We start from the raw sequence: 12,110 nt of genomic DNA, 5'->3' as shown, positions 1-12,110 counted from the left end.
AGCACTGACTGTGTGCTTGTGTCAGCACCACTCTCGGTGAGCACTGACTGTGTGCTTGTGTCAGCACCACTCTCGGTGAGCACTGACTGTGTGCTTGTGTCAGCACCGCTGTTGGTGAGCACTGACTGTGTGCTTGTGTCAGCACCACTCTCGGTGAGCACTGACTGTGTGCTTGTGTCAGCACCACTCTCGGTGAGCACTGACTGTGTGCTTGTGTCAGCACCACTCTCGGTGAGCACTGACTGTGTGCTTGTGTCAGCACCGCTGTTGGTGAGCACTGACTGTGTGCTTGTGTCAGCACCGCTGTCTGAGCACTGACTGTGTGCTTGTGTCAGCACCGCTGTTGGTGAGCACTGACTGTGTGCTTGTGTCAGCACTGCTGTTGGTGAGCACTGACTGTGTGCTTGTGTCAGCACTGCTGTTGGTGAGCACTGACTGTGTGCTTGTGTCAGCACCGCTGTCTGAGCACTGACTGTGTGCTTGTGTCAGCACCGCTGTCTGAGCACTGACTGTGTGCTTGTGTCAGCACCGCTGTCTGAGCACTGACTGTGTGCTTGTGTCAGCACCGCTGTCTGAGCACTGACTGTGTGCTTGTGTCAGCACCGCTGTTGGTGAGCACTGACTGTGTGCTTGTGTCAGCACCGCTGTTGGTGAGCACTGACTGTGGTTCTGAGACACTTGTTTCTGTGCTTTGGTACCCTGTGTCATGTAAGTGTGAGAACAATCTTGTCTCTGTTTTCTTTAAAGTTTGAACATAAGGTCACAAAAGAAAAGGTTCCTTCAAGACCTGTTCTGAAACAGAAATGTTCCAGGTAAGATTTTTCACATCACACAATAGTTTCATGATGTCTTGCAGAGTATAATTATGTCAAATGCAAATATATAGATTATGAAATTTTTTAAAGTTGCACACAAAATAAATATTGAAAATTATTTTGTACATATTTAAAACTAAAATGAACTAGCCTAAATACTAAAATTTTAAATACTAAAATCTTGACCAAAAAAAATTAGTGGTTTATAAGTAAAACTACATTTCATGTTGTGATGTTATATTTGTTAACACATTTGGCACTTAGGTAGAAATGGTCTATTCATTCTTGGTTGTTTTAGGTTTAATTCCAAGGCATTTAAAAAGTTTTTCATCTCTTCAGCAAACATTTTGAGCCAATAGCTAGTTCTTACCTTGAAATTCTCAGTGTATTGTCTAAACTATTTATCTCTGTGCATCTTTGTTCAGACCAAATAATTCTAGTCCTTTTTTCTTTTCTTTTTGGTCCTGCTTCTTGCCTTTTATTCTAAAAAGTGATTCTTCTCTCTTTTATTTGTATTATTTGTGACCAAGAAAAACAAAAGAAAAGATAAACGTAATTATTTGTTGGAAATATTTCACTGTAACCACCGATTTATCATGTGGTAGGTAGGGCCTTATTGGTTTATTAGGAGATACGACTTTGAAATGAAAAGTTACATTTGTCATCTTGCGGACTACTTGTTACTGACCAAGCCATTGTCTGTATACCTGGACATAGCACCCATAGGGTTATATTTGCTGCATCCTTAGATATCACTTATTTATTGAGGTGCTTGCTTTCATAAAATAACTTCCTTATTTTGACTGAACTGATGTTATAGATCAATAGGTTTTTGTGTTGAACAGAAATCGTAGGAGAATAGGTTCTAATTTTTAAAAAACGCCTTAACCTATTTTATATCAAAGACAAATTGTCACTGACTGTAAATGTCTATCAGCCTAGAGAAGTTAAGACTCAAAGAAGACAAAAAATTGAAGAGGAAGATCCAGAAGCAAGAGGCCAAAAAGTTAGCACAGGAAAGAATGGAAGAGGACTTAAAGGAGAGCAGCGCCCCCAAGAACGAAGAGCCCGAAGGTATTCAGAAGTGCACCTTACGAAAACAATACATGCCTGTCCCAGAGGACAGATAGGATTACTCATTTTATGTTTTCATACTCTTTTTACTACTGAATTGAGTATCACTTTCAGTTAACATTACAATGGTATCTTAATCCTGCCCTCTACCAGCTCCATGTGGTGATTGCACCTGCAATCCTACAATTCAGGAAGCTAAGGCAGGAGGATTGCCATGACTTTGAGGGTGGCTTTGAATACACAGCAAGAGTGTGTGCCTCGAAAAAGCAAAGCCAGCTGGGCGTTGGTGACGCACACCTTTACTCCCAGCATTCTGAAGGCAGGGGCAGGCAGATCTCTGTGAGTTCGAGACCAGCCTGTCTACAAGACCTAGTTCCCAGGACAGTCTCCAAAGCCACAGAGAAATCCTGTCTCGAAAAAGCAAAACCAGAAACCAAATACAGCCTGTTACTCTGGTATGGAACACACCTACTCTAAAGCAAAACCCCAGGGAGCTTGCTCTAAGCAAACCACTTCTCTGGTGGTGGCGACATAGCTGAGTTGCTTCTTATCATGTGTGACCGGGCGCTGTAAGGTGTGCCAAGTGGATCTGAGTTCCAGTGTCCTGAACCAAGTTCCTAGTTTTCTGGAACACTGTGACGTATTGTTGGGTTCTGAGCATCTGCTGTTTAAGTCAGGGTTTGGCAATCCGACCTTTCAGTTGATGCTCATGTTCTCATTCCTGAGCAGCACAGGAATGTCTCACACAAGCATTTTCAGTTTTGATTTGAAATCGTGGTTCTTCGTTTTGTGTTGTATATCCCTCAAATGAAATATTTTCCATATGCTCTTTCTTTTTCCCCATCTGCCTAGTATTTGGAAAATGCCTCAAAAGTAAATAAATTGTCTGTGGTTGTGAATTTGTTTTCAGCAGTGTGTTAACTTTGTGTGCCTCTCCTAGACGAAGCACACTACGTTGATGTTTAGTTGGTGAGAATGGGTTAGAGTAGTTAAGAGAAGAGAGCCCGCTTTGGAGGAAATAGGGATTTAAATGCTGTATACAAGCAATGTGAAAAGATCATGAAGTATTTGCTCTGGGAGTCCAGGGTGTGTGGGTTTAGCCAGGTACCTGGCAAGTGCAGTGAGCAGGGCTGAGCTCTGTCAGTCTGTCTGTCTGAGGCAGTTTCACTCAGTTGCTTAGCTTGGCAGTGACTGCTGATGCAGAACTTAGCGTCCACAGTGGGTCTTGAACCTGTGGTCCTGATGCTCCAGCATCCCAAGTAGCTTTTTTCTCAACTCTTGAATTCATTTGAAGTTTCCTGCCTTTTCAGGGTTACTGTAAAATTGTAAATGTGTCTATTCTACATTTAAAGTTTGCCAAGTTGTTTATGGCAGTACAAACAGAAATCGGACCTTGCCTTACAGGGGAGACCCCGAAATCACAAAGTTGGTTTTTCCAGGGCAAGGCTTATCATACATTGCCCCTGGGTGTGCCGATCCCTCTGGTTTCCCCAAATGCAAAACTGACTGCACGATTTGTGGTAGTGGGGATTGCACTCATATTCTCTCCTGTAGAAACAAACAACAACAAAAACACAAGCCAGGCATTGGTGGCTCACACCTTTAATCCCAGCACTTGGGAGGCACAGGCAGGCAGATCCCTCTGAGTTCGAGGCCAGCCTGGTCTACCCAGCGAGTGCCAGGACAGCCTCCAAAGCTACAGAGAAACCCTGTTTCCAAAACAAAACAAAAAAAAAACAAAACAGAAATCAGCTGTGTGTGCCACATTGTCTTCTTTGTATAGTTGCAAGTTAGCTTAACCCTGCTTATCCCTTTAACCTTTGTTTTCCTAGAAACCGTAGACAGCGTTCAGAGTTGTCCATTTCTAGATGACAGAATCCTGCAGTGCATAAAGCAGAATGCTGACAAGATTAAGTCTGGGGTATTGAATACCTCCACACTTCTCAAAGAGCTGCTCTCCTGGAAGGTTCTGAGCACAGAAGACTATACAACATGTTTTTCCAGCAAAAATTTTCTCAATGAAGCAGTAGACTATGTTATCCGTCACTTGGTTCAGGAAAACAACAGAGTGAAGACACGAGTATTTCTGCATGTGTTGAGCGAGCTTAAAGAGATAGACCCCAAGTTGGCTCCCTGGATCCAGAGACTTAATAGCTTTGGTACGTACCTTTAAATTCTAGAGTGCTGCTGTTGGGAAGGGTAAATGCAAGCCTGTGAGCTCTTTTTACTTTGCCATCTAACTACTTATGATGTTTTTTTTGGGGGGTCTTTTTTGGTGTTTTGAGAGAGGGTTTTTCTGTATTGCTTTGGAGCCTGTCCTGAAGCTCACTCTGTAGACCGGGCTGACCTTGAACTCAGAGATCCGCCTCTGCCTCCCAAGTGCTGGTATTAAAGGTGTGCGCCACCAACATCCTGCCTACTTGAGATGTTTTAAATGCACAACTATGTTTTTATGTGGTTAAAGATTCTTTCTCCACACAGGTGCTTCTAGGTTACTCCATAGACAGGTTTTGATAGTGTTTCAAAAGATGAGAGTAAGAAAGGCGGGCTTAATCATGTGAACTATTTGTGAATGTGTGAATTTATGCAGACATAGATGGAAATGTGTGCAAAAGTGTACTATGCAGTCTGCTGTCAGTACAGTGGCAGCAGGGATTTGTTCAGGCCAGCATCTGAGAAATAAAAACGGAAAATTTTTTCCATGAGAAAGGATTTAAAAGGACCAGTAGGCGGGGCTAATTGCCAAGGAACCAGGGGGGATTGACTGCACTTGCCTACTGTGAATGGCAGAGTTATGCACCTACTTTCATGCTGCTGTGACTTTGCTGATTTGACTGGGAGAAGGAAAGATTGATGAAACCTCCCCACGCAAGGATCGTAGATGTCGTGGTTGTTCAACACTGGGTGAGGGTGCTCTTGGCCTCGTGAGGCCAGCGAGAATGGTGACTGGCCAGGCACAATGCATGGTCAGCCAGCAGCTGTTGATAGACTTGAGAAGGAAAGAGCCCTCAGAGAAGAGAACACTGCCTCTCAGCTCAGTCCAGGGGTGAGGCCTGCCTGTCCTAGTGAACGATAGGATTGTCATTGGTGTCTGTCAGATGATAGACTCAAGAGTTGGAGAAGTAGTCTTATCTGGGTTATGCTTCAGAAGCTAGAAGACCAACCACTGTTTTTTGTTGTTCTAAATGCATTGTTTGAGGTTTGCAGTTCCTCACTGGCAGGGAAACTTAGCTCTTTTCGATGTAGTCCGTGCTTACTCTGGAGACAGTAAGCATAGTTTTAAATTCCGAAGTGAACTTAAGCTTTTATTCTAACCTGGACTGAAACACATTTACTTCTTAAAGGAAATACTTTCCAGTTCATGGAGTTTTATTTCCTTCTCATGAAAGTCCATTTAGTGGAATCACTCGTGTTTAACTTAGGAGCCAATGTATTTGATCAGTAAAAACGGGATGGAGGAAGAAATAGATTGCAAGAGGGAGTTAGCATTGGGAGGTGATGTCGTCTGCTCACATGCACCTGCGGGACACACGCTTTGTTCTGTCAGACTAGACAGGGAAGGTGAGTCTCTTTGGCAGCTCTCTTAAACTTCTATTGGCAGCATAGTTTATGTTGCCATGGATTCTTGTGTTTAAACATGCAGACTTCTCATGTCACGTGACTTCTGTAAGCTAAGTGTCTTGACCAGAGGAAACAGCTACCAGAATAATTTCAAGGAATGATGCCTTGCTGACTTGACACCTAGGCCTATGCTGAGGGCACCCATGAGGCATGAAGGGAAGCTGACCGAGTATTGCCATAGTGAGGAGTGGGCTTCCTCGTCGCTGATGTGGAGTGGGGTGGAGGAGGAGTCTGTACAACATAGTTCTGTTCAAGGCATTTGGGAGGATTTGGGTATTGCTGACATCTCGTTGGTGTGGAATACTTATAGGAAAACATTGTAACATCTCAGCAATTCAATTAGACATGAAAGTCAACAATTAGTCAAGAGTGGTATATTTTTAAGGGAATGTAGTGTCATTGTCTTTTAATGATAGAACCATTTGGCTCACCTTCCTCAACTACTAAAGGGTTTTATTATCATCTCTGTTTAATCTTGTTTGTGAAATACACGGTAGTTTTGACTAATTTATCAAGTATTTAAACATTTTCACTGAATATGTAAGCAGACTGTAAATAAAACTACTTCTAGAGGATGTGATGGTTGGGAATTTCACTGAAGAAGTTTTGGCTTCTGAGATGTGGGCTTTGTTCTGTTGCAGGCTTAGATGCCACAGGACCATTTTTTACTCGATACGGAGCCTCTCTCAAGGAACTTGATTTTAGCATCATGACTTTCCTCTGGAATGAGAAATACGGTCATAAACTGGATTCTATAGAAGGAAAGCAGCTCGACTATTTCTGTGAGCCAGCGTCAATGAAGGAAGCCCGCTACTTAATATGGCTGCTGGAGGAGCACAGAGACAAGTTCCCAGGCTTGCAAGGCGCCCTCGATGAGTTCTTTGATGTGATGGGTATGTGAGGCGTGTGTCTTCTTGGGGGGGTTGAGAGACTTAATGGAGGGAGGACTTCACATAAGGGCTGCTTTGATTCTTCCTGTGAAGTCTCTGGGACAGGGATGGTCTCAGGGGAGCTGCAGATGTGTGAGTGGAATTGGACAGGTGTGTGGAGCTTAGCAACTGGGTGGGGATGCAATAGTTAGACTTGTCAGAGTAGACTGGAGAGCAGCTAATTTATTTAGCTTCTCCTGGGCTTTCTTCATTGTAATCAACTGATTTATCTGTGTGATTCTGTTTTAAAGATTCTAATACCAAGAGTCTAAATTAATTTTAACTTCCCATCTTTTGTCTGTGTGACATCCATCCTGTGGTAGTAGCTTCATTCTCTCGGCATCCGAGTCTATACACTGTCAGGCACGAGCATTCCGGCTTTGTGCTCTTTATTTTTGAGTGTGCATTAGGAGGTCTGACCTTGTAGCACTGTCGTGTGTCACAGAGTTCAGTGCAGTGCAAGCTGCTTACTTGTGTTTGATATTTTTGAAAAGAATGCCCCTTCTAGACTGCAAGGGACGCCATATTTAATAGCCTTGGCTTACTGTCGTTAGTTCAGTGCTTGTAATAGCAGAAGGTGGCTGCATTCACAAGCCTGCCGCACAACACCTCTCGAGTGCACCTGACCCTCAGCACACCTTGCTGCCTGTGGCTCTCCTCCTGCACCCATGGGGCAGAAGGCCATCTGAGGCCGTCTTACCAAGTCTGAGAACTCCACATCCCTTTCTCACCTGAGGGATTTGTGGTTTTTTTCTATTCTTGTTTAAAAGGAGTATTGTATTTTTTAAGACTTTTCAAAATCCATTGGCCTTGTATATCAGGATGTTTAGTGTCTTCACCAGTGATAATTGGGAACCTCGACAGTCCTGAACTAGGCATGCATACTTCCATCCGGAAGTCTATACAGAGAGCCAAAGTCCCTTAGAAGAAACATGGCTGAGCTCACTTCCCTGATCTTATGTTCTTATCGATGAGCACATTGTTATAGATCTAAGTGGTAATCAAGAAACTTAGCATTAGTCTTGGCTCTCCTTTTTTCTGTTATTGTTGTTGTAAATACTTTGTCACCAGGCCAAAGAAACCTTACATTTGATCTGCCCTTTCCTATTCGTCTCAGTTCTGTAGGCCAAGGCCTCCATTGTTTTGTTTTGGTTTTTTTTGTTTTTTCCATGATCAGATGATTACAGTAGTGGTGACTCTGGCCTGTACGTTTCTACACGTGTCATACTGCCTCGAGTGACTCTCGTGGGAACACTTGCTGGGCATCTCCTACATGGTGCAGTCCCATCCCCACCACCTGCGCCGTCCCAGCACATCCTTCACTTGAATGACCAGACCCTTTTTGTTGCTTTTTTCACTCACTCATTCATTTATCTATTTATTTAGTTTTGGTAGCGGATCATGAGCTCATTGGCACCAGGCACCTCTGTATTCCCGTGTCCTGGCATAGATGGCACCAAGAAGGCCCTGAAAATGTGCTGGCTTTGGTTAAAGCTGCGTGCCTCCCTGTAGTTGATTTCCCACTTAGTCAGTTATTTTCATCTTGGTTTTTAAACTCAATTTTATCAGAGCCAAGTGAAGAAAGAGCACAGGCCATGCTGGTAGTCCCAAGGGTGGTTGTGTAAGGCTTTCGCATGTGATAATTGTGATAATAATAATTCAAAAGCGCGATGGCTGAGTCACCACACAGAGGCCTCTGTTCTCCCTGCAGATAGCCGATGTACTGTGTTACGGAAACAAGACAGCGATGAAGTGCCGGTAAGCCCTCGAATCCCAGGGTTTTCCTTCCGGGAGACAAAGGAGCAGAGGAGAGGCCAAGCCAGTGCTTACTTGCTTGACAGTTAACATTGCAGACCCCACGGAGGATCTGCCGTTAGAGCCATGCAAATGTAGCTCAGTTGGTAAAGAGGCCAGCGTGTACACAGGCCTGAGCCGCATCCCCAGCCGTGCGTAACGGGGCATGGTGAGGCAGGCCTGTAATGCCAGCACTCAGGAAAGAGAAACAGGAGGACCACATGTCCAAGGGCGTCCTCAGCTACCTAGTGACTTGCCACTTCCCTCGTGGTCCCACCCAGCCTCTGGCCGTCTGCTTTAAGGAGTGTCTGTAAAATGCTGTCATCGTCTACCTCAGAATTCCCAAAAATCTGCTTATTCATTTGAAGTAACATAAGCCCTGTTGAAATGGAGGTTAAAATGTTGGGGCGGTTTAATGTTAGTTGTAACATGAAGTGTCACTCATTAAGCCTTTTCTCAATAGTGCTTGGAGCGGTGCACGCCAGTGTGTGCATTCCACTGTAGTGACACTAAGATTTATTTAGTACATGGCTAGTCGAGGGAAATGAGTGTGGGTATTTCGTTGAGATTTACGATTCTACTATTCGAGCATTCATTGATGTTCTTTTTCATTTTTTAGTTTGGTTGTATCAAGGTAAAAAACAAAGGCAAGAAAAAGAAGCCAAAAGATTCGAAGGTAAGGAAAGTCTTCTGTCGAGATCTTTGGTGTCCAGTAGCTGACTTGGCTATGCTAGTGAGAAAGAAACAGCTCTTGGAGCAGTTTGAAACCTTGTGTGAATGAGCACTCGTGAGACCCCATGAAGGTGACAGTAGAACAGAGTAGGCAGGAGGGCTCTGGGGTCAGACAGGTCTTGCTACCAGCGCCTGTGTGAGCACCCAGTGCAGCTGGTACCCTAAAACTTGCTGCCAGCCAGTCCAGTCTACCCCGGGTACTCCAGGCCCAGTGAGACGCTGGGAAATGGCTGTGAAGATACCTGATGGCAACCTGTGGCCTGCACACACGCACGCACACATATGTCCTTGGACACCTGCAAAAACCCATCAACACACCCCACAGAATTCATGCACTTAAAGAAAAGAAATGACTGGATCCTTAGCTAGCACATGCTTATTAATAATACCACTTGACTGGGCATTAGGAGCAGATAAGAAAGAATGTTTGTCTTCATGGTATTCAGAACGTCGATGAAAGTTGTTTCTGTTCAGATGTTTATCTGAAACAGTCGAAGTGATGAATCCCAGCCATCCTGATGCTGTCACTCTCCTTCTATTCACGTCAGTCCTAAGCCCTGGAGCCCAAAGAGCCTCATTCAGATGCTGGGGGAGGCCTTCGTGGCGGCACAGCACAGAGGGAGGGGCAGGGGAGATGGGAAGAAGGGGTGAGCAGCTGCTAGAAAGGGGCGCGACAACTTGGGGTTCCACACGGCTTCGCCCTGCATCTTTGAGAAAAACAGGTGCTTTAGTGACTGACTTAAAGTCACAGTTACATTGTTTTGGAACATTGGAAACTACCCTAAGTTTTAATTTTCCGTCTATTTCTGACAAAATTATGATGCTGTCTCCTTTTTATAAGAAACTTTGAGTTCGTTTTTTAGAATTCACAGTTGGCATGCATGTGTTTATGTAAATTCTCATTAATTTCAAAGGTGAGTTTTTTTCTTCTATGGAACTTTAGAGTAGAACAGTGCCATTTTGAAGATAGAATATTTTTTTATCATTTACTGTAGAGTCTCACTTTTTAGGGTGGGAATATCATTGTCTCTTTTCTTTCTATTAAATCAGCCAATGTTAGTGGGATCCGGAGCTACATCGGTAGCAGCAAGCAATGAGACTGTCACCCCAGAAGACCATGGGTGAGTAAGCCGGCTCACCTCAGCACCACACCAGTGTTCACGCTTCAAAGTCAGGCCGGCTTTCTGTACACTGGCGTCTCCTTCCTTCCTTCCCTCCCTCCCTCCCTCCCTCCCTCCTTCCTTCCTCCCTTCCTCCCTCCTTCCTTCCTCCCTCCCTCCCTCTTTCCTTCCCTCCCTTCCTCTCCTTCCTTCCTTCCGTCCCTCCCTCCCTCCTTCATTCCTTCTTCTCTTAAAGATATAAATCTATCATGATAACTTATTTGGGTTAATGGCATGGGTTTAACAATTACAGCCTTAAGAATTCATTCAAGCTGTGTTAAAGTCACAGGAATAGGCGAAGAAGAGACTCAGGTAAAATAATTACTGAGACAGATAAAACAAAATATGTGACAAGAATGTGTGAGGATGTCATATTTGGAAACCCATTATTTTGCACAATTAGTGGGGCTCAGTTGGTAAAGCGCTTTCCGCATAAATAAGCATGAGGACATTTTTAAGGTGAGGGAATTGTCTTAATCTGAACTAACAAGGACCTGTCTTGGTCTGTTTGGGCTGTCAAGACAAAATGCCCTAAAATGATGTACTTAAAAACTAGAATTCTAGCCGGGCGGTGGTGGCGCACACCTTTAATCCCAGCACTCGGGAGGCAGAGGCAGGTGGATCTCTGTGAGTTCGAGGCCAGGCTGGACCGACAGCCTCCAAAACAATACAGAGAAACCCTGACTCGTAAAAAAAAAAAAAAAAAAAAACTAGACTTCTGAGCTGGAAAGCTGGCTCAGTGGTTAAGAGCACTTACTCCCGCAGAGGCCTGGGTTTGATTCTCAGCACCCACGTGGTGGCTCCCAACCATCCATACTCCAGCTCTAAGAGGTTTGCAGCCCTCTTCTCACTTCAAGCATACATACATGGTGCACGTATGTATGCTGGCAGAACATTAATAAACATGAATCTTTAAGTTGATTAAAAACAAACCATAAATTTACTACAACGATATACCCCACACTGAATAGCTTACAAACGGTGGAGCATTCCTCGCAGTCCTGGAGTCGGAAGTCCTAGTGTCAAAGAGGCCGTCCATTTCCTGGTGCATACATGAATGGCTCCATCTTCCTGTGTTCTCACAAATGGAAGAGTAAAGTAGCTTCTACCATCCTAAGCTTAATACAAGTCAGACATATGGCCTCATGACCTGATCACTTCCAAAAGGCCCGGCATCCTAATACTATTAGTTGGTGATTAAATTACGACGTAAGAATTTGGTGTGTGGGGGAGGTGTCACAAACATTTAGATCATAACATGGCCTTTACTGACATTGGCATGTACCAGTTTCTATTCCAGGGATTTAGACATAGAACTCATTTAATCCATTCATCTGCCACGGGACAGCAGTGTTCTGTGTCCTTGTGGATAGATAAAGACACTGAGGCCTAGTAGAAGGAGGGACTTCAAGTATAAAATGCCCCCAGATAGCAGACCCAGTATTTAAACTACACTTTCTGGTTTTCAAGGCCACATTCAAGATGTTATGTCCTTTTAGAGTGCTAAGAATCTAAACAAGACAGACCCTAGGCCTCAAAAGGCCCCTTTTAGAGGGAAGAGTACTGAAGGGGAAAGAGAGGATGGTGCTGACAGGGAAGGAAATACTCTAGCAAACAGATTGCAGAACAGCGATGGGGCTGGTCTTCACCGCAGTGGCAGTGGCTCACATAGGCTCTGTGTTGATACACGCTTGCTTCCTGAACCAGAATGCACACAGCTTCGTTAAATATGCTTTTCATGAGCAATCGCTGTGCTTCAGGAAGGACATTTATAACTTAAACCCCTTCTGGGAGAGCCTGCGAAAATCAGAAAGCCGTTGTAAAACCCATGAAGTGAGCTCGACATGGTGGTCTTGGCTATCAGGAGACTGAATTTGAAGCTAGATTGAGCTACACACCAAAGTAAGTTCAAGGCCATCCTGAGCTACATAGTTAGACCCTGTCTTACACATGTGCGCATACACACACACATACACACACACGCA

The 12,110-nt window shown here is 44.2% G+C and overlaps 1 protein-coding gene and 1 non-coding gene across 6 annotated transcripts in view; both read left to right on the top strand.

Moving 5' to 3' along the window:
* Positions 1–12,110, top strand: part of Ttc3 (tetratricopeptide repeat domain 3) — a 96,897-nt gene that overhangs the window by 57,399 nt on the left and 27,388 nt on the right. For all 5 annotated transcript variants that reach the window (XM_040750424.1, XM_040750423.1, XM_013116169.3 and 2 more), the window contains 7 exons: positions 748–812; positions 1,753–1,889; positions 3,722–4,048; positions 6,152–6,403; positions 8,151–8,197; positions 8,853–8,909; positions 10,016–10,086. In XM_040750424.1, coding sequence (XP_040606358.1) covers positions 748–812; positions 1,753–1,889; positions 3,722–4,048; positions 6,152–6,403; positions 8,151–8,197; positions 8,853–8,909; positions 10,016–10,086 — 956 coding nt within the window. The remainder of the gene's footprint in view (positions 1–747; positions 813–1,752; positions 1,890–3,721; positions 4,049–6,151; positions 6,404–8,150; positions 8,198–8,852; positions 8,910–10,015; positions 10,087–12,110) is intronic.
* LOC121142094 lies at positions 3,279–3,439 on the top strand. Its single transcript, XR_005879106.1, has one exon. It is a non-coding gene; the product is annotated as a U1 spliceosomal RNA (small nuclear RNA).

This window comes from Mesocricetus auratus, unplaced genomic scaffold, assembly GCF_017639785.1.
Source record: "Mesocricetus auratus isolate SY011 unplaced genomic scaffold, BCM_Maur_2.0 Super-Scaffold_100008, whole genome shotgun sequence".
NCBI classification, from domain to species: domain Eukaryota; kingdom Metazoa; phylum Chordata; class Mammalia; order Rodentia; family Cricetidae; genus Mesocricetus; species Mesocricetus auratus.
This window is presented reverse-complemented; position numbering and strand designations above follow the sequence as displayed.